Source organism: Pleurodeles waltl, chromosome 12, assembly GCF_031143425.1.
Source record: "Pleurodeles waltl isolate 20211129_DDA chromosome 12, aPleWal1.hap1.20221129, whole genome shotgun sequence".
Taxonomy (NCBI): Eukaryota; Metazoa; Chordata; class Amphibia; order Caudata; family Salamandridae; genus Pleurodeles; species Pleurodeles waltl.
In genome coordinates, this window is record NC_090451.1 from 236,488,839 (window position 1) to 236,512,195 (window position 23,357).

The 23,357-nt window shown below is 42.8% G+C and overlaps 1 protein-coding gene across 1 annotated transcript in view; it reads left to right on the forward strand.

Moving 5' to 3' along the window:
* The first annotated feature begins 5,447 nt into the window (after positions 1 to 5,447).
* LOC138267110 (polycystin-1-like protein 2) overlaps positions 5,448 to 23,357 on the forward strand; it is a 176,688-nt gene continuing 158,778 nt past the window's right edge. The window contains exons 1-6 of the mRNA XM_069215959.1: positions 5,448 to 5,538; positions 10,230 to 10,411; positions 12,938 to 13,168; positions 16,708 to 16,809; positions 18,574 to 18,752; positions 22,684 to 22,830. Of these exons, the coding sequence (XP_069072060.1) occupies positions 5,448 to 5,538; positions 10,230 to 10,411; positions 12,938 to 13,168; positions 16,708 to 16,809; positions 18,574 to 18,752; positions 22,684 to 22,830 (932 nt within the window). The remainder of the gene's footprint in view (positions 5,539 to 10,229; positions 10,412 to 12,937; positions 13,169 to 16,707; positions 16,810 to 18,573; positions 18,753 to 22,683; positions 22,831 to 23,357) is intronic.

A 23,357-nucleotide genomic window follows, 5' to 3' on the forward strand; every position in this document is an offset into this window, starting at 1 on the left:
GTATCATGCACCTAACACTGGAATTGGTGTAGTTGCATGATTCCAACATGTTTGATACCAAACATGCCTAGGTTCGGGAAAGCCATTATGTAGTTGTACATCTCGTGTTGACCAGTGTCCACTACATATCTTAAGATGGCTTCCCCACACTTACAAAGCCCAGAGAATGGAGTCTGGGGGGTTGTTGGGGTACCACTGCTCATACAAGGGTACCCTCACAATTAGAACCATGCATCCTGCCTTTTGGGCTGATGGGCCTACCATAGGGGTGACTTACAGTGTCCAAGTGCAGTGACCACAATATAAGGCAAACCTTATAATTAAAGTAAAAGGTGCATGCACCTTTTCACGAAGGCTGCAATGGCAAGACACAGTTTTCATGGGCTCCCATGGGTGGCATAATACAGGCTGAAGCCCATGTGAGACCCCTGGGGTACCAATGCCCTGGCACCTAAGTACAATTTAGCAGGGACTTACAGTGGGACCTCAGTATGCCAATAGTGGGTGAAAGAATCCCTTGCCAAGTCAATTTTAGGGGAGAAAGCACAAACACTGGGGTCCTGGTTAGCAGGATCCCAGTGTACTACAGTCTAAACACACTGACACAAGGCAAAAACTGGGGGTAACTATATCAGAAAGATCCTGCTTTCCTACAAAGAGTATTAGAGGAGACCAGAAGCAACACAAATACTGTGGGCAGAAGGCGCAATGCCAGCTGTCTAAACCTTGTAAACAACTGTAAAAAAAAGGGGCAAGGGCTCCTTGGGTAGCATTGTGGCTGCAATGCCAGGCAAGGCTCTAGTGGTCAAGGTGGTCAGGAGGAAGGCCCAGCCTCTCGAATAGGAGGGAGGAGGCCTCCCAGAGCCACCTGGGAGAGGAAGTCCTAACAGTAAGTGAGGCTCAGTATAACATTCAGCTCCCAAAGACTTGCATGCCGCTTAGGCGGAGAAGACACTGGCGGCCAGTGGCAAACTAAACTGGTGGGGCAAATATATAACCCACTGACAGGCACTGGTATTGTTCTATTAGTGCCATGGGACTCTTTATGCACAACTCATCAGTTTGGACAGCGCCGAACAATGAGACCGACAGCAACTGCAATCGGTGCTCCTAAAGTAAAGGGTAACAGCCAGGCAGCACTATCAGGTTAAACGTAGGGTTGCCTGCTGCGTTCAAAATGAAATTACTTGCACTGTACAGAAATGTGGGACACCTGGGGCTGCTCAGCTGGGTCAAAACTATCCTCCGTCTAACCTTGGTACAGTGACAAACAACTAAAAACAGCTGGTGCTCCTAAAGTGAAGAGTAACAGTCAGGCAGCTGTATCAGATTTAAAAGTGAAGTTGCTTACTGTGTCCAAAGTAAACTTACTTGAACCGTGCAGCAATTGCGTGAGACCTAGGGCTGCTCAATTGGGTCAGAGTGATCCTCTGTCGAGATGCAGTGCGTATAATCATGTGGTCGTTCACGGGTCAGACAGCTTACTGGAAGACATCCAAGTCGTATAAATCTGTGACTGCAACACCTACGGGCAGGGCTTTCAAAGTAAAATGTGTATTGTAGTGCATTCAGCAGGTGACTAATTACCTCTGTGTTGGAAAGTGAGGTCTTAGTGGCGGTCATATTGGAACTGGGTGTACTATTCTAAAGCACACATGCTTATCTTGCCATCAAGGCTGTTCCTGATTGTTAATACAGAAGCCAAGTCATGGCTAGATTCAAGTTGCAAATATAAAAAAAGTTGTAAACAAACAGGGGCCAGATATGGTGCACCCTGGAAACAATTTGTTAGTTGACAATGCTCGTTGGTTTCCACTTTAGGTGTACAGTAGTGCAACATTATTTTTGAACCAGTTATAGCTGTGTTTCCATTGTGAACAATCAAAGGCTGGAGCTATAGCTGCACCGCACAGGCAGAAGGTTCACAGAGGCTTGTCCAACTCCCCTGTACCAATCCTGACGCTGCTCTCATGCTGCTCAGGCAGCATGAGAAACACTAGGATTGGCTGGAGCACCCTGGTTTGATGCTCCTTCAGGCCCTGGGGGCTTGTGTTTGCTCTCCACCTGTCCTAGTTAGACTCTTGCACTAGGCAGGACTGATGGTTTAGGGATGACAGCACTTTTGTTTGTAGGCGACTAGGTCAATCCTACAACAAGTCACAACTGTCGGCCCAACACTCCCAGCTCACAAGCAGTACCTCACCAGAAACCCAAACAGTTAAAGGTGATTTGTGGCAGCCTTTACACATGAACTCAAGAGTGCGACATCACAGGGGAGTCGTGGTTAAATGGAGATTACCCTTTTCTCACTTGAGCAACAGGTCTCAGTCACACACAGGCAATGAAGGAGCTGCAGTAAAGTTTTCAATAGGTTTTATTAACAAGACTGCAATCTACTGTAAAATGCATGGGCTGCACTGATTAGGATAATGAACAATGCAAGAAACAGAATTGTAAAGATGAGAGTTGTGAATATAAAGTCCCCCACAATCTTGCAATAACATGAGATGTGAAATAGGCCCTAATACCATAGCATGATGAACCTAATCCCTAACCTAAAGAGAGCTAGGTGTGATAAACCTAATCTGCCAGTACTATGTCCATGAGAAGCGTACCCCAACCCTTGTTACCTTGGAATGAGGTCTCTAGATCAGACTCCGTGGGGACATGAAGGCTGGGTCTGCATCAAGGCGATGTGTAGCATAGATAGCCTTGATGGCATCTGGCAAGAATCCCTCTGATAACCTTGTCTGAGTGAGATGTATTTATACAGACCTTGTAGGACCCCTGACACAGGTATCTTCCCAAACAATAGATAAGAAGGCATGCTTGGGGTGGCAATTACATAAACAATTCACTCCAAAAGTACATTTTGTTCCTCTTGCACTTAAATGGGAAAGAACATAATGTGAATACCTACGTTTCTCCAGTATTGGATCTTTCATAGATTCACATGCTTAAATCATCCCCGTCATCGAGGGGGGAGCCCCATGGTAACCTTAAATATACATAGCAGTAAGTGTATTACATTAGGCCTCAATGGCCTATACAGGCACTGTTACAGCCTATCCATGTTCTGTTATTAAAAAAGACCAAATCTGAACTACAACCAATCAGGTGACAGCACCCGCAAGAACACTCCCAACAGAGGCTGTTTCCCTCAGATTTTCTACTGCACGTCGTGTGAAGGGAGTCTCCCTGAGCTCTGCTCAGTTTCTTTTTCTGCAGCTATTCTGACAGGAAAATTTCTTTCAGATATCTTGGATTTCCAGTGGACAGGATGCCCCAACAAAATAAAAAAGGATTTTTCAGAAATTGTGACAATTGTGGGAGCAAACAACATCATATTGATGACCCCCACAAGAAGTGCATCTACTGCCTACATCCAGACCATAAGGTGAGAGATTGCAAGATTTGTCGCACCTTCAGTCATAAAACCCTGAAAAGACAGAGAGGGTAGACTTATGTTATGGCTTTAAAAGCAGAAGGCTATGGAATACCCTCCTTCTGAGTAGAGTGAGGCCTCCTCACAGACTTCTCAATCCCTAAAAAGGCCTAAAAGTAAAGAAAGACTTTCTGTAGAACCTCCAAAGAAAGTTTAAAAAAAATAAAAACACCTTTCTTTAGAAAATCAAAAAGGCCAAGAAAGCTATGCCTCATCATCGTCAGAAACCCAGTTAAAAGCCTTTAAAAGGGTTCACTCAGAACCTACAACACCTTTGGGGGAAAAGCACCTTCAAAAAGTGCTTCTCTGTCTTTGTTATCGAGGAGAAAATTGAAAAAATACTCTTCAGACTCTGACAAAAAAGGCTCCTCGACGGCAATGCTGTTGACAACCACGTCTACAGTAACGACGATCACGTTGACGTTCACCACAGCAGTGTCCCCTATGATATTCAAGCCATCACCACTATCGTTGATGACGATCATAACAGTTAAAATCTACAAAAAGGCACCGTCGGTGACTATTCAGCCATCAGCTATGCACGCATCGACGAGGAAATCGTCGACAAGACAAAAACCACCTAAGACTGCGTCAACATCAGACCCGTTGACGAGACACAAATTGAAAACCCCGTCACGAGGGTCCCATCGAAGAGAGACCCATCGACGAGGGACCCGTCAAGGACGCAACCATCCACGGCGCAACTGTCGAAGACATGTCCATCGACGACAGACACGTTGATGACACAACCGTCGACGATGGACACAACAACGCGAGAAATGTCGACGATCGATCCGACGATGACCACTTCAGGAATGTCAAAGTTTCTCCCTCTTTCTTAACGGTAGGAAAGAAAGCTTCTCCAATCCTGCCAATGTATACCTCCCTAAGTAAGGTATTACCGTATCCTCCTCAACACCTAGTAGATGACGACGTCAACAGATCTTCTCACGATGACGGAATGTTTGGAGTGGCCAACAGTCCGTCACAACTTAACGTCAAATGCCAGGACCCGGATGACTTATGGCAAGGTCATTAATGACAGATTTTCAAAACATGTTGCATGCCTACTATAGAAGATTTCCACCCTTAGTACCAGCAAGTTGACCAGACAGCAGTATGACCTTCAAGCAGGACTGCAGACCCCTATCGCTAGCCATCCAGGGACACCGCTCAGACTGGATACGAACATGCCTTTTGTATAGCCACCCTCAATCCACAGATGAAGAAAGGGAAGAGGGAGAAATACCTGAAACCACTTCTAGTGAGTGAGACGAATACCTGATTCCTGTGCTATCGCCACCATTTGCAGGACCAGTGGATTCACCCTCGGAGGACATAAATCTATTTCCATAAATTAATGAAAAGAGCGGCTGAACGTTTCGAACTGCCCATTCTCTCTCTCGAGAAGAAACTGATTGTTTCTTGTATGTCTTTAAGGAACCATCAAAAAAGTCAGTTAGAGTCATACTTATAGTTGACTTTATGTAGCAGGAAGGATTGAAAGCAATGAAAAACCCAGCTACAATACCTTCCCAGATACTGCGTTTAGAGAAAAAGTATAAAGCCCCAGAAGATTCTACAGCTTGTTTAATTGCAGTACCAAAGCCGGATTCCGTGGTATTTCAGGCGGCGCAACACTGCTCGAAAAACCCTTAACCACCAATATCATCCCTGCCAGACAGAGAAGGACACCGTCTGGACAACATAGGAAAAAGGTTCTCCTCAGTAGCAGCAATAACAGTCAAAGCTGCCAACTCATTAGCCATTCTAGGCAGATACTATTGACAAATGTGGCAGACATGTCCTCTTACATTGACCTCTTGCCTGAGGACACTAAACTAGAGGCAAAGAAAGTGTTGCAGGAGGGAGAGTGATTGATTCCGCGATTAATATCTCACTGAAGGGATTTAGACAACTGGCAGGGGCAGCGGTGTTGTACAGACAGGGCTGGCTGAAATCTTCTTTTTTTAGGCCATGGGTACAAAGCAAAATACTTGACATGGCATATGATGGAGAATGCCTCTTCGGCAAGCATGTGGATGAGATGTTACAATCCATAATGGAGGATACAGACACGGCCAAATCCCTAGGTACGTTGCAGTACAAAAGACAGCCATTTCGAGGGGCTAGAAGCAGAGGGAAGTTGCTCCTTTCGTGGTGGTTTCCAAACATATAGACAACAATACCAAACTGCTCAAACAGGTTTTCAACAGCAGTAGGGACAACAGCATCAGCAAAACAGATTACCACCTATCGCTGCCTATAGACACCCCACGAGGGGAAGAACCGCTGCCCGTGGCTGAGACACAGGCAGAAAATAATGACCACGCATTCATACCAGCTCCACCTGTGTTTCAAAGATTGGAGACCGCATCACTTACCACATCCTTCAGTGGTCAAGGATAACATCAGACAAGTGGGTACTAGATAAAGTATCTAGGGGACATACTTTAGAATTCATTCAGAAGCCTCCAAACACCCCTTCATCAGGACCATCACCTCTACGGTTAAAACAGCTCCTCAAAGAAGTATATTCAGTGATACGCAAAGGGGCAATAGAAGTTGTTCCAGTTCTGCACAGGAACCGGGGATTCTATTCCAGCTTTTTTCTAGTAAAAAAGCCTTTGGGGGATTGGAGTCCCATACTCGATTTGAGGACCTTAAACAAGTTCCAGAAAAAGCAAACATTTCGTATGGTAACGCTTCAGGACATTCTATGCCTCTTGAACACAGGAGATCACATGACATTTCTATACCTCCGGGATGCGTATTTCCATATCCCAATACATCTAAACCATCGGAAATGTCTCAGGTTCAAGGTAGCTGGTATGCATCTACAGTTTCCAGTCCTTCCATTCAGATTAAAATCGGCCCCCAAAATTTTTACCAAAGTGCTGGCCCCAGTAGTGACTCACCTACGTCAGCTCGGGATAGAAGTCTTTCCATATTTGGACGACTGGCTCATAATGGCATCCACAAGAACTCAGGTGGTAAAGCACACATTCACTTGCCTCCAGTTGTTCAAAACTCTAGACCTTACCATCCAATATCGCAAATCACACTTCCATCATCCCACAAAGAAGCTGAATTTCCTAGGAGCGATACTGGATACTATCCAACTCAAAGCATTTCTATCTCCAGAGAGACAGCAAAAGATTTCCAAAATGGCTCAAAAGCTATCAACAAAAAAGTTTGTTTCAGTTTGGAATTACAAATCTTTCTTCGGAATGATTTCTTCATGTATTCCACTGATCCCAAATTGGAGACTGCATATGCGACCTCTACAGGAGCAACTAGACACTCAGTGGCTCCAATAAATGTCTCCTTCTACGATCGAATTCAGATCACACCGCAAATAAAAACTGCCATGTCTTGGTGGGAAAAACAGACAAACTTATCCAATGTCCTTTCTTTTCTTCAACAAGTGCCGGAATATATAATGACGACAGATGCAACGCTCGATGGTTGGGGTGCCCACCTTCAAAATCTATAGATAAATGGCAACTAGACACAAAAGGACAAACAGTTTCACATAAACCAACTGGAGCTGAAATCAATAGATCTGGCACTGAAGGCTTTCTTACCAAAAATACGAAACTCAAAAATTCTCATCAGAACGGACAATACCACAAGTATGTTTTACCTGAACAAGCAGGGTGGCACAAAGTCTTTGGAGCTTTCACATCAAGCTCAGAGCATATGGGAATGGGCCATAGAAAATCAACACCTGCCAGGACATGCCAACCTCCTAGCGGACTCTTTAAGCAGGACATTCATCCCGTATCACGAGTGGGAACTCGACCAACAAGTTCTCAACCAACTTTTCCAAAAGTGCCAAAAAGGGTCATGGGGAAATGCTTTTTTGATGAGATGGTCAGGAATCTATGCCTATGCTTTCCCCCCGATTCCGCTCATCCCCAGAGTGATCAGCAAAATGAAAGCAGAGGGATACCGTCTCCTCCAAGTAGAACCTAGGTGGCCCAGACAGGTCTGGTTCACAGAACTCCTTCTGTATTTGGAACAACCACATGTTCTACTCAGACAGACACCAGCCCTACTGACCATGCACCAGGGCCAAGTCAGGCATCCGGATCCTTCGTTTCTACACTTATCGGCCTGGCTCCTGAATTCAATGAATACTCCACCTTGAACATTTCATTGGAATGTAGAGAAATACTGTCCAAAGCCAGAGCGGACAACACAATAAGACCTATAAACTGAAATGGAAGCGTTTCTGTTTGGGATGTGCTACGGAAGGAGTCCATCCTATGTCCTCACCCCCGGAACAAATACTTCCTTATTTATTACATTTAGCAAAATTGGGGCTTTCTTACTTCTCAATACAGGTACATGTGGCGGCAATTTCAAGATTCCGCTGCTCTCAGCAGTCCTCCTCAGTCTATTCTGTGAGGATCGTAGAACAATTCCTCGAGGGCCTTTTTAGAGTATTTCCACCGGTGCGTAAATCTCCACCATTATGGTCTTTAAACATGGTGTTAGGACAACTCAGGAAGCCTCCTTTCGAACCAATCCACATGTCAGAGTTAAAATTCATCTCTTGGAAGACATCGCTTTTACTAGCCCTCACATCAGCAAAAAGAGTGAGTGACATACAAGCCTTCACCATCAAGGAACCTTTTCTTCAGTTCCCTCCAAATGGTGTTATACTTGAAACAAACCCTAAGTATATACCAAAAGTACCATCAAACTTCCATCTAAATGAGCCAGTGTTCTTAAGAACGTTTTTCCTAACCCACAGATGGTTGCAGAGAAAGCGCTACATTCGTTAGATGTAAGGAGATCTTTAAAGTTTTATCTTCAAAAAACACAGAGCATTCGAAAATCGGACCAGCTATTCATAGCATATGGAGATACAAGAAAAGGCTCTGCGATATTTAAGCAGACCGTTGCCAGGTGGATTGGATTAGCTGTACAATTTTGTCATGCCCAGGTAGGAAAATCGCTGCACAGTAAGGTTAAAGCCCACTCTACCAGAGCGGTAGCCACATTAGCAGCGCTCTTCGCGTGAGTACCCCTTCAACACATTTGCAGGGCAGCAACATGGTCCAGCCAGCATACATTTACAAAGCACTGCTGCCTGGATGAGACGAACAAAATGGATACAGCCGTTGGGCAAGCAGTGCTAAGACATCTATTCCATTAAGTTGAGCCTCTCTGGTTATCCCACCTTCCACTTAAAAGGTATGTGATCTGTATGTGTCTAATGTTATTGTTGTTAATATTGCTATTATTATTGTTATTTATATTATTATTATTATTTATATTATTATTATTGTTATTGTTATTATTGTTCTTATCATTCTCTATACAGATGTATATTGCTTTCTGATATTAGCTGAATGTAGCATCATTCCTATTGTTATTGATGTTATAGCTAGAATAAATGATATTACTGCTTGCTACTCTAATTCAAGCATGTGAATCTATGAAAAATCCAATACTGGAGAAGAAAATTGGTTACTTACCTGTAACTGTAGTTCTTCAGTATTAGTATCTTTCATAGATTCACATGTGACCCACCCGCCTCCCCTCAGAGGCTCCCCTTATTTCTAAGACTGTGTACTTCACACTCGTATGGGAAAATCTGAGGGAAACAGCCTCTGTTGAGAGTGTTCTAGAGGGTGCTGTCGCCTGATTGGTTGTAGTTCAGATTTGTTTTTTGTTTTTATAAATGTACATGGATAGGCTCTAAAAGTGCCTGCTTAGGCCATTGAGGCCTAGTGTAAAACACTCACTGCTATGTATATTTAAGGTTACCGTGGGACTCCCACCTCGACGAGGGGAATGATTCAAGGATGTGAATCTATGAAAGATATCAATATTGGAGAACTACAGTTACAAGTAAGTAACCAACTTTCACATCACTTGTCTTTGATGCCGATAGTGATGCCTTCATAGAGTGGCACTGATAACGTGAAATCAAAACATCTTCCTACCTATAAACATAGCAGCCACCTTGGAAGAAATAATTAAATAAATGCTCCAAAACAGAGCAGACTAAGTAGGTCTATCACTATGTGATGGGGCACAGGCCTGCAAGCCAGAAGGCTAAGCTAATTCCTGATTCCCAATAAATCCAAATACGATCCACTACACACCCAAATGTCTAAGACAGCTCGGGTTGGAGTGCTTAAAGTATGCACGTTAGGCTGGACTTCGCAAGACAGCCGGCCAAAGTGACATACGTACTTTAAACTGAAGTGCACACTTCCTCCCTGCTAATGGTCCTGCCCTTTCAGACTCGGTTGCTGCCCGGAATGAAAGATAAAATGGTAATACATTTGTTTTATTACCATTTTATTTTTCGTGTTTCCTTCACTTTCAGTGGAGGGGTGATGCTCCGCTGCCCTCATGGAGATGGCTGGAGGCACCACAGCTGGGAGAAGATCTATAGTATTGGAGCCCAGTGACACCCAAGTGCTGCAGTATGGACCTCTGATGGCACTAGGAGGGGCTGGTCTTGGGGGGTACGGTCACTCAAGATGGTGATCCCTGGTCGTGCTGTGTAGTGGAGAGGGAGTCGCCAATGTCAGAGTTAAGAATGTAATTCGTTTTTGTGCTGAGGATAGATTGATAGTAGTATAGTTGATCTCTCCACTCATACAAAAAAAAGAAAAATGAAATAGAAAGACAATCTCTACCGACAGCTGCTCAGCATCTTAGAACTAGATGCTAGATGCAGAGAGGATGGTGGTGAAGAGGATGCAGCTCTGTGGATAATGTCTGCTTATTTTCTCACTTTTTTCTGACCTTTTTACAGACTCCTATACCTGGATCATCCCTCCAGAGTTGAGAAATGACGTGGGTATGTTGTGCCAGTTTCACCTGAAACCAGGAAACAATTTTGGAAACAAGAGTTTGACCTTCCACATCATCTCCTTCAGTACCCAGTGTGCCTATTGGAATGAAAGTGCAAGAGCTTGGTTTTCAGACGGATGCAAGGTAAGTGAATGTCTCTATTGATATGGATATCTGAGGGAGTACAAGTATAAGGAACTACTTTTACTCCTTCCTGTTCAGGAGTTAACATGGGCATAAGATGACCCAATCCATACTTGGGAAATTTGAGAGGTGTAAAGGGAGTCTGTCATAGACTTCTGACGGATATAAGGGGAATCACTCTTTTTTATGGATTGGTGATGGATATAAGTTCAGTTACTCATGTAGACTGGGTAGTCAAAGAGTCACTCCTTATCCATGAATAGTGATGAGTATGCGGTCAGTAACTCCTTAGCCCAGAGTTGTGACAGACGTCCATTTAGTCATTTGCCTTTTCCATAGGTTTTGATAGATATAATAACCTAGTTATTCTTGAGTTGCGAATGTTTCATTGGGACTCCCACTTTGCCATGGAATGCTAAAGGGTATTTGTTCTGAAGTTCGGAAGAGTTTTAGAAGGCTGTATGATTGCAATGACTGTAGCATTACTGGCTCCTTTCTTTGGTATTTTGATAGGTGTAAGTTGAGTCACTCATGCTATTCGAGGATGGGATTCTAATGGTTTGAAGGGTGGCTGGATATGGCATTCTGTTGAGGCTACAGTGGTTCTAGTCATGGCCATAAGATGTCCAATGTGTTCATACACACTCTGAATATATGAGGCAAATCCCTGACTTTAACTGGGAGAGCAGATGGCTGTACAGTCTACCTTAAATCTGAACATACCTGGTGCGTGTGACTCGCCCTTTTCTCAGCATGGCATTCTAATGGTTATGAACCTTTTGCTGATCTTGGATTTCTAATATGTGCAATGAAGATGTTTCATCTGTGAGTGATTATGTGATTAGCACCAGGTAATCTTATATGTGAATTTTATTCTGATTTCTTTTAATGACTTTCTTTGCTGTGCAAGTAGTTATGGTGAATTCACACATAGTCCATTCACGGCCTTTTTTGACAATAAGGTTCCAATGAATGTAAGTTGAGCCTGTTTCAAGCCTTCATATTCTGCTAGATATACAGGTAGGTCCTGTTGAAATAGAAAACACCAGAAGGGTGGAAGTATCTGTGCATCAACGTGGTACCCTATGGATATAAAATTAGTTACCTAAGTTCCAACAAATCAAGTAAGTCTATTGAATAGTTCATAAAAATACTTATCAATTTCAAAGTTACAAAACTGATAAATACATTTACCTTAAGAACAGATAATGTGCATGCATTAGATCTCAAGCAGACTTGGGAAAAGGAAACTGCTCTCAGTGCTTTGAAGGCAAGTGTTAAGCAGAAATTGCACTTAAAGTCCTTTGAGAAAGATTACAAGATTTGTAAGAAAAATAGGTTTTCTGCTCTTGCTCAGCCTCATAAGGGAATACATAACCCTATTTTTCTGGATCTATTCCTTTTCAATTTAAAAAAGACTATGGGCCTAATTTAGAACTTGGTGGGTGATACACTTTCTATCAGGGTGAAAAAGGACAGTATATCCCCCACCCTGGTGGACCATTGCCTGCCAAATTTAGAGATCAATGTCGGCCCAGTGGTGATCTATGTACCTTCGATAAACCACTGTCATGACAGCTCCTCTAAAGATACCTAAAGTTAGGTGGAAGAACTCAGTCTTTTTTTTTTGACAGATGTTCACCAAACGTTATGTTTTCAAACTCTAAATAGGGCCCTGTGTAAGGTTGCGTTTTGCATGGTTTGATAAGGGCAAGTACGGGCAGTTGTGGAAAGATAAAGAACCTTTGTTGCATACACGTTTTGCTGGAAAGCAAAGGAAAACATGTTGAACTTAATATGACATTGCACTCAGCATACATATGTAAGAACGATTAATGGACCTTTCCAGCCTTTCTATACAAGGGCAGGTAACTGCTTTTCTCAGGTTACTGAGATATTGCAGGATTCAAATGTACAAGTTGATTGTTGATTTTAATGGCTATCTGTTTTAAGGTAAACGCATGCAGTTGTGTACCCTTGTAATTGAAATGTTTTATTAGCTGTGTAATGATCATACTAAACTTGGTTTTAGGTACAGAGTTATAATGAGTGCTGAGATCCTCCTTGCTCTGAGAATAGCATTCTTATTAGTGTTATTAGAGTTGAGGTGGCCCAATTCTAGCACTGACCTCTGGATGGCAGATAGTGAGTTCTTCTCTGACCGTTCAGCAATGAGGGATAGTGTTTAATGAGAGTGAGATAGGCAATTTTCAAATTGTGCTGTTCTGACAGTCAGCAGAGTGATGGCTGCAGACTAAAGCTGGTGCAAAGTGACGTGGGGACTCCTGCACAGCATGCACCATTTCCCACAATGCATTATGCTGGACAAGGCTGAGACTACCTTGATGATCTCCCCATGGAAAATGTTGACACTAATACCTTTAGACATTGATCCTTGAGCTCTAGAAGCTCTGGACAGAAAGGTGGGCATATGGACTTTTGGGCTGGAGAGGGATCTGAACATATAAATGATTCTCTGTTAATCCCTGTCCCATTGCAGTAATCCACTCCTTAATCTGTTTTCAGGTTGGGCCACAGACGAACATATCGCAGATTCAGTGTCTCTGCAACCACCTCTCGATCTTCGGCAGCTCTTTCTTTATCTTGCCTGCACAGCTTGATCTGACCAAGACCGCAGAGTATTTCTCAAATATCTCGGAGAACCCTGTCATTGTGATCCTGTTGGCCTGCTTCTACGCATGCTATCTTTTGTCACTGATTTGGGTACGAAGAATGGACAGGATAGATAAGTCTAAGGTGACTGTTTTCTTTGGTTATGATGCACAGTAGCATGCGTCCCTTTCCTTCTGAGATTATAAAATGTAATTTTCCTCTCCTTGCAGTGAAAGACAATTTAAGTAGCTCTGCTATGAAGATAGAAGATGTGATTCCATGTAATTGCCCTCATGGCCACAGGACATATGACTGAGTAGAAGAGTAGATATAACTTCCAAACAAAAAAAGAGGTTTTAAAGGGATTTACAATGCAAGTGGCACAGTACTTAGGATTGTATACCTAGATTTCACTATGGGTTTAAGTAGAAACTAAGGTAATCAAGTTCTGATTGTACTCTTTAGATTCTGTTTTTCCTCACAGATGATTGTGGATTCCTTTCTTCCATCTGATATCCCTGCCCTGTTCATCTGCTAGTGTATGTAAATGTGGTCACTTGGGGTCTTTAAAAAAAATGTGGCAGTAATGCCCACAATGGGAAACCTGTATCCACAAATAGCATGCTATGATGTAATCTCTTTCTCTCACTCTGTGAGAAAGTAAAAAGGACACCTTGATATTGGGTGTTGCTCACCACGTCTACTGTCAAGGCTTTTCCAGGTTACACACCAGACATTATCTGGCAGCAATCCACCAGCTCAGACTTGCACCACCTAGCCTGGCAGCATAGGGGCATAGCTGCATTGGGACCATGGTTGGAGTCTTGTTTACCACGTAACACATTTCCCCATGCTGTTGCCCTGCACCTTTAAGTTGCTTTATAGGCTTTCCTTTTTTAGTGTGCTCTGTGGACTTAAAGATATTTATCAGGTACATGTCTGTCTCCTGCAACACCTTCCTTCATGCTGACCTCATATAGATAATTGTCCTAGACTTGTGGCTATATTTTGTCTTCCAGTTCATTTTGGTAGACTTTGACTTGTGGAGCCCTCCTTTCCTTAGCATTTCAGGGTCCCAGCCTGTTCATGTGCCCGTTCCTGCAGCTGACTGAGTAGTGCAGAGAGCCCCAGTACATTACTTTGTAGATGTTATATGCATGTCATCATTTGCCTTCCCTTGGTGCAATCTCTGGAGCGAATTTCAGAATTGGCCCCTCTCAGTCTAAACACCAGTATCCACTTTCTGACCAGAGTGAAATCACATTCCACTTTGCCATAAGGCTAAAGGTGCAACATTGTCTTGGAAATAGAAATAATAGTACATGACCCCATAAAGTGGGAAAACATATTTAATCTTGATGTCAACAGTCTGGGGACAACCACTGTGCCTGAATCTTTCTACAATGCCAAAACAATTTGGAGAGCATATAGGCATTGCTTACTTGTTTGTCTTCCTTACCTCTTTTCTAAAAACCCACTTTTGGACCTTTTTCACAAGAGGGTCAAAGAGGCCTAATTGAGGATTGGAACCGTATAATTCGCCAAGTCTTAGTTCCAATTCCTTCGCCCTACCTCTCCTTGTGACTTTGGCAGCATGGTCTAGGGGGTGCCCCTACCAGTAGGAGATTGACGGTTGCTATATGCAATACAGTGGGAGGTCTCTAGCTCAGATGCCTGGGCCCTGGACACGGGTCAATCATGTTACAAAATTGAGTTCTTCACCACACACTCACATTCACATCTGTGTTATCCTTATACCTTGCCTTCAGGTGAAGCAGCTGGCTCCTCTGCTAAGAATATGGGCTCTGGTGAATTAGGCAGCAATGCTTCTATCATCCATATCCGGCAAGGACCTCAGTGGCTATTCCACAGTATCTCTGGGGTAAAAGCCAACTGGAGATTCCTGGCCAGTGCTGGGTCTCAGTTTGTACCACAACAGACATTCAGTGATAAGTAGGACCCTCCAGATAAAAATGCCACTGGCCTAGCAGGAGATAAATGTAATTGGATCTTCTAGGATCTTACCTGCAGTATTCATTTAGCGACTTGTTATCCACTCCCAAAATATTAATATATTCAATATACTAAGAAAAGGGCTAACTATTGCCCCCTCCTCTGTTTGAGGGACCATGTACTAAAATTTCCACCATTCCCATTTTAGAGTTACTGGGTAATCCGGGAGTAATATTCTGTATGCTACACCTTTGAGAGATAGAAGTGTTCCATTGGCTCTCTGTAGCACTTCAGCAGTGCCATGTCCATATTTATAATGGTTGTGTGTGTTCAATCATACTTGCATTCCCCAGCAGTGACTGAACATGAATATGATTCTGTAGGAAGAAAGATAATCTTGCCTTTCTAGTGATAACTCTGTAGGGTCGCTATACCCATGCGGAAACCTGGCAAATAGTAGAGATTACATGTGTGCCTGAGGGCATCCACAGGACTGGTGTCCACTGACCTAACAACTCTAAGGTGACACTAGGCCCTATTGATGATTGGAATGTGAGTGCTCATCCTCCATCTATGTTCCAACCACTTGGATATCTCCATTCCTAGTTACTCTGAGCTGAGGAGAGTCTCTAATCTCTAGAGCAGGGGTCTTCAAACTGGAGGGCGGGCCCCCCTAGGTGGACCTCAGGTGATCCCAGAGGGGGCGCCAGGCTTTGGCCCAAAGATGTATTATGCAGATAACAGTGCTTTGTTTTAAGCAGAAAATAATTTATTGCATGTTTAAAATGGTAACAGAACTTAACTGCAATGTCTAAATAAGTCTAGAAATATTTAAACATTGGCAACTTAGTAGAATAATTGTGAAAAAATTCTGAGGAGGGCCTGACGTTTTTTTTCCAACTGGTGGGGGGAAGGGTGCAGCATTAAAAAGTTTGAAAACCACTGCTCTAGAGTAAATGTCTGCTTAATCGTGACAATGAGAAAGAAACAGTGCATTTCACCTGCAGATACCAGCCAGATTTAATTTCTTCATGGTCTCTACCCTTTCACATGTCTCATTTGACATTTTATGCAGATCAAACAATAGAATTGTGGTTGTTCTCAGTGTATATTACCAGCACTTTAAATCAGTCTAGGGGTATAGATTGGAGAATTACTGTCAAGCCCAAGCAGAAAGCCACTACAGCAAGTGTTATTCAAGGTGAAATAACTTTCAGCAAAAATACTGGTGAAATATCCCATGCCTACCAGAATGGAGCAACTTCTAATGTGATTCATTCTCATTGCAGGTTCTAGGAGGAGGACCCAGTCTGAGTATATCAACTCCTCACAAACCTAGGTTGACCCACATTTGAATTGAATTAGCAGAGAAAGGGGTGTTAAAGCAAAAGGATACGAGGATAAATATTGATATAGTAAATGGGATCCCAGGAAGGTTATGGTGCTGACAGAGTATGGCTGACGTTTTACAGTGTAGGTAATGAAGGAGTTGGAATTGTAAGAAAGAAGAGAGTTGGAGAGTATGATGAAACAATGGCACCTTTTCTGCCATGGTAAGGTCTTGGAGAAAAGGAATATATAGTGGAGGTAATACTTTGGGAGGAATGGCCCAAACGCAAGTGGGTATGACGACCATGTGATAGGAGTAGCCTGAAGTGTTTACTGCTTTGAGCTTTATATGTGATAAGTAGGGCTTTGTCTTCATTAATGGGCTTTATCTCCTGTACCAGACCAGAGTTACTGTTCTGCCAGACAATGATCCTTGTGCCCTCTACCGTTACCTGCTGACTGTTTGCACGGGACGCCACAAGGGAGCTGGTACAACTTCCAAGGTGAGTATTGTTGACCGATGACGACATGGAAAGGCAGAATGTGGCATGGAAAAGAATGCTAAAAGGGAGAGGGATTTGTGCAATCCAGGATGGAAGCCTCTGGATTACATGAAAGGTGGATGATGTGGGGAGCATCCAGAGAGGGAAGGAAACATGATTGATATGGTGAGGTAAAGGGGTATTGGATTGGAATAATGAAAGAGTGTTTATCCAGGTATGATATGATTTGGTGCTTAGAGGTGGGTGTAGATCCCCTACGTTGAATTACATCTATGACTGCCATGCTATTGAGAATATTGTAGCATTAGTGGGATACAGGGATTGAGGTGAGGAGGCCAGCCATGTATGGAATAATGAAGGCAAGGTAACAAAGTAGGTGGAGACGGATAGAAAGCTCCAAGAAATAGCACAGTCTACTATTGTCTACGTACAATGAGGCCTAGGAAGGACAGCCCCAAGGAAGATGGCATCCTACCAGACTGAGGGCAATTTTTAGGAAGTCAAAGAAATTAAAGGATTTTGGGATGATATCTGCTCATGCACATTGAAGATCAGTGTAGGAAATTTGTGGAGTGTCCCATCCAAATGCTGGAGCGGTCTAGGAGAGATGAAAGTACTTTATATAGGTTGTGGTGGGGAGCTTCGTCTGCAGGGGCCCGGTAATCTTGCAGTTTGATGCTAAGAATAGGAGAAGGAGAAAGACTAATCCTTGCATGACATAGAAAGAAGTAGTGCACAAGTTACTAGGTGGAATTAATTTGTGCAAACCATGTATGTGGGGATAAAAAGGGCAGCGAGCCTCTCAATCCCATGGTGTTATCACAGGGCTGTACTAAGAATAAGAGTACAACTGATGTGTTCAAGATAAAGCTAGGGGATGGGTGAGATAAAGAGACTAGTTTGCACAGTAACATGTTCTTTCCATGTTATAAGATGACCAGGTGGTATCATACCTGTTCCTAATCCTGTGTGCAGTGTTGATCTTGCAGGTATCATGTCTCCTTGGTGAATGTGAGCCTCCAGTTGTTTACACTGCGCTGTATACATGCATTAAACATGTCTTGTGCACTTCCACTATTAGCATATATGGTTATAGAGGCATAAAATTATCATGTTACTCTGCCTTAGATCATAGAATGTAGTTAAAAGGGCAGCCAAAGATTGGACTCGGGTCTCCTGGCTCCATGGATGGAAACATAGCCATGAGACAATATCTCATTCCTTGATGCAGTTGGATTAGTATTAGGAGACATAGGGGGTTATTCTAACTTTGGAGGAGTGTTAATCCGTCCCAAAAGTGACGGTAAAGTGACGGATATACCACCAGCCGTATTACGAGTTCCATAGGATATAATGGACTCGTAATACGGCTGGTGGTAAATCCGTCACTTTTCTGCCACTTTTGGGACGGATTAACACCTCCTCCAAAGTTAGAATAACCCCCATAGTCCCATAGCCTTGTACAGCATACATATAGCTATCATAATTTGCCCAGTTGTAGCATAAATATGGGCAAAACAATTACATCACTATTGCATACATATGCTCTATGTATTAGTGCCTGAAGACCATCTTCTTGGCACACTGTACACATACTAAGTCCTTTTTCACACTGCACAGAATAAATCAAACTGGAACTTCTCTCCTAGTTGAGTAACGGATTTGGCTATTACATCATTACCCAACTTCAGATTTCTTTGTGTATTACATTTTGCTTGTAAAAGATTTTAAGTGAGTGTCCCATCTATTGATTTTATTTGGCAGGTGTTCATTCAGCTAACTGGCTCAGCAGGACAGAGCGCGACACACCACCTTTCAGACCCAAAAAAGGTGGCATTCAGAAGTGGCAACATAGATGTGTTCTTGCTGACTACTCCTTTCCCCCTGGGTGAACTTAAGAGCATCACTTTACGCCATGATGCATCAGGATCCCACAAGTCTTGGTAAGGCAAATAAAAATTGCACTATTGCTTCTCCAGCATATTTATCCAGAGGTATCCCTCTTTCTTCTGCATAGCTATCATATGTGTAATCTTCTTGCTATCCCTGTAGAAGGATCAATAATTTACTGGTGTCTGCTATGTATCTATATAATCTTATGTTGAAACTAGTACAGTTAAAGTAATGATCACTAGTTATTGATGTTGTCAAGTGAGTGTACTGATTTTAGTTTTAGAACATGATGTACTGCTACCAGTAGTAGTAGTACTGATAGTACCTTTAGTAGTAGCATCAGCTACAGTATAAGTAGTAGCATTTTTGGTATTACTTTGGAAAGCAGTGGTATGGGAAGAGAAAGAAATAGTAGTCCTGATAATTGTACTGAAGGCAGCACCAGTAGTACTAATGACAGATGACTACATTAATGTCAGGAAACTGTCCCTTTCAGTCTTGGTATCAAGTACAATGTTATTCATGAGTTACATTTTTAATTTTAAAATGTAGCTTCTACAGAATGGATTCAGTGTGATAGGGCTCCTCATGTTAATTTACTTTTAGTATGAAAAGATAAAATGGGAGGAGATTGGATTGGTGATTTTTTTTTTTTTAGATCCTGCGAACTCTGTGAAATTTAACAGATCCCACACATCCCTAAGTGCCGTCCCTCTCTTTCTCTCTTCTTCTCTCTCTCTGTATATTGTTTCCAAACTATTATAATAACCTGTCATTCATACTGACAGTTGACCTACCATATAAGGGGAGTGACTCATTCCTCTGATTCTGGTATTAAATGTCCATCTTGCTAATTTATATCCCATCAACTATTAAAAGCAGCTCTCCCATGTCATTTGTGCGGTCCTTTGGGGCTCAGCATTATCTCCTTTGCTGTTTAAAGTTTACATCCACCAATTTGACTTAGCCCTGGCTAGTGATTGTTGTAGATTCTATAACTACGGTGACGACTGCCAGCTAATCTTCCGGCTTGAGGTTACTACCTAGTCCCACCAGGAATTTCGATTACCTTGAAGTTCATTTAGAACTGGATGGGCACTATGTCCTTCAAGCTAAACATTGATAAAACAGAGCTGGTTATTCTCAATAACAGGACGTATTTCTGTGCCAATACCAACTGGCCCTCTGAGCTTGGTGCCCGTCTTGTTCTAGGGGCCTCTGCCAAGAACCTGGGAATTGTGGTTGACAATCAACTGTCCATGATCCCCAATATCATAGCCGTCATGGCAAAGTACTCTGCCTATTTAAATCCATTTGAAAGGTTGTTCCAGCTATTGTAGCGGTAATTATTTCCCACTTGGATTATGCAAACTCCCCGTCTTTAGGTCTCCCTGCAACTTCTTTACACAAATTACAAATCATTCAAAATACAGCAGTGAGAATAATCTGTAAATTACATAGACACTTGCATATCTCTTCAGGAAGCGCCTCAAGACCTGGCTCTTCGAGCAGTAGCACCTCTCCCCACCCCAGCGCCTTGAGACCCTTCTGGGTGAGTGGCGTGCTCAACAAATAATTGATTGATTGATTGATATCCCTCCACCTTAATGAAGCTTTGTTGGCTTCCCAAGAAATAGAGGGCTTTTTTCAAAACAGCTTGTATTATTTACAGATTCATTCATAACCAAGCTCCAGCCTTTGTATCAAGCAGAATTAAGAGGTATGTTCCTCCTCGACCTCTCTTGCCAACCAGTAGAGTATCCCTCGGTTCAAGCGACATAAAGCAGGGGGGGTAGAAGCTTCTGTGTACTGGCCTCCATCTTCTGGAATTTTCTCCCTTCCACGATCAGACACGAACCTAACTTCCTGACGTTCAAGAAGCTTTTGAAGGCCTGGATGTTTAAGCAAGCTTTTGATTAGCCTGAACCCTCTCTCCTCTCCCTTTAAGTTGTCATAGCGCCAAGAAACCATTGGGTGTATGTGCGCTCTTTAAGTTTTCATAATATATATTGTCTTCTAATTGGTGCGTCCTGACACAATATATCTGTAACAAGAAAACAGTGTCACTACTCACTTGTATTAATCTATTATAAGGAAGTAGTGATGCCACAGGACCCTGTAGTATACAGCAGCACGCAGCACACAGACTTTCTCTCTCGGAACCTATTACGAAGAAACTGAACTTTGCAGTCCACACATGCACTCAGTGCCAGAAGCAGGGGGAAATGCAAATTGGTATTAGTTCTGGCGCAGAGATACTGTTCAGTTGTTCACTTTTACCCTCACAAATTCTGGAGAAATGAGGAGCTGTCTCTCGACCGTGACACTGTCACTCTACTTTTGATCCTGGACAAATATGTTTCCTCACAGAGTATGTAGCAGACCAAAGCAGCAACACTGAGCTGATTTGAAGCATTAAGCAACAATATTGCTTTTATTGTGCACTGCAACCATCTTCTCTACAAAAAAAAAAAAAAAAACAATAAATAGCATGGTAGTACTTGGCAACACAAAATACTCTTCAAAACGGGTACTTTTGAATATGGTAAAGTCATTTGTTTTAATCTCGAATCAGTATTGTACTCATTGTACTCTAGCGGAATTCTTTTTTTGTTGCTTGGAGACTGCTCTCCAGCATCAGCCAAAAGGCACCGTATCCAGTCTGACACCATCAATCGAACACAAACACAGTATAGGTCCATTTGTTAACTATTGGGGCAAGAGGGGGCGGGTGCTAAAAAGATAACACATGATGCAGTAGGGTCCTATATTGTAAGGAATAAAGGTCCTGATTTGTAAAACAGTTTTACCATCACAAACCCTACAACTTACAAAATCACAGGATTTGTGAACGCAAAGATTGTCTTAGGTTGCACAAAACCGCTTTTACGAGTCGGTAAAGTCATTTCGACTTGCAAATGGGGTTCTGCTACTCATTCCAGATTCCAATTAGGTCGTAACTTGAAAGAGGCATCACCTAATTCAGAGTCAAAATGACAGGTATCAATGGTTTCCAACCAGAATTGCGGTTGCAAATCATTAATCAAATACAACGCAGGAGTCTGGGTGGGATCTGAGTGATTCGGAAAGAGCAAGGTGTCCCAATTTGTGATTTGTATTGACAGCCTTAAGGAGAGCAGACAGTAGTCAAGGGAACCACAGCATCCTCACTGTTGTTTTCCCAAACAATGTGGTTTTTTTTTTAACGCTACACAGTCCCTTTCAGAGAGACTTGCCTTAAAAAAAAAAAATAGCTTTTCATTTTGAATGTAAACGCAGAGATAGTCCATCTGATTTTTTAAATACCGTTTTCAGGTGAGGTAGCCATAATTTCCATGTACGGAAGAAACAAACTCCTCCTCTACCTAGTCCCAGTCTGTCCTGGGATAACATTTTCTTCCTAGTTGTGGCTACTGGTTTAAGTGGATTATGTCCTTAGCATCTCAACTGTTGGTACCTGAATATTTCTCCTCCAGACACTCCAAGTGCTCTTTTACAATTGTTGAAGGATGTAACCTGTCTACAAAGAAGCCCCTCAACGTTCTGCACCTAGTGTCCATCCATGCTTTGTTGTCCCGTTGATGGCAGATGTAAAGCCAGGATAGAAATGTCTAGGGATGAGCACGTTATGAGATGTTGCATCTTTACTACAGGGTACCATGTTATTTGACTTTATTATTGCCTCTGTGGCTTTAGATGTTTGGAGACCATATAATTTCACATAGGATATTGCCCCCTTTGTGTGGAAGATTTTGTGAGTAGCTCTTTGGGTCCATGCCCCTAGCCCAAGTAGATGGGCTGCTTTACATTTAGCCAACACCTTAGAAAAGCCCAGTCTCCCCTTTAGTACGGGGAAGACAATAACCTCAAAGAGTTTCACTACTAGACAAAGTCCACCATGTGTCCTGAAGATCCACAACAATCTCCTTTGCTGATGGACCTTAAATTTTCCATTTCTCCTTCTACCCCTCATGCTGTTAGGTATGTTCTCCAAGTGACGATACAAGACCTGGAACAACGGCAACGCTGGCATTTCCTCTGTAACACATGGCTGGCTGAACAGCCTAAAGGCATCTCCCTCAGCATGTCCTTCCCAGCAGCAGACAAGGAGGAGCTCACAAGTTTCAGGTAAGGATATTGTGGTATAGATTTGCATTTACCTTATTATAGCTGTGTGAGGTGCCCCCGTCTCACTATGTTCACGTCTCAGCAAGTGTCCTTGATTGACCTGCTGGAAGACTGCTTCTTCTCTGGATTGGGAGTGAAACATCTACAGTAGGGCTCCTGCAATAAAGATCCTACTTACAGTCACATTATCCAGAACTTCTTTTACGACTTAACAATAAGGAACCATCACCCATAGGAGCTCAAGTGCCTCGTCACCTCTTATTTGCCATAGGGCAGCCATGCATCTGTCTGACAGGACCTCTGCTGCAGCCCGAAAGCTCGTGGCTGCTTCTCCTTGCCAAAAGCCACTCAGATCTGTGTGATGTCGTCAAGCCCATCAGCTGTTTAGACTTTGCAGGAGTTCGTAGTCAGAAAAACAGCTGCATTTTATTGCCGCTTTGACCCACATTTGTTCCTGTTGTGCTTCCACGCTGCAACCTGACGTGACACTGATGGAGTTACTTAGTGTTCAGATCTCAGGTTGCTGC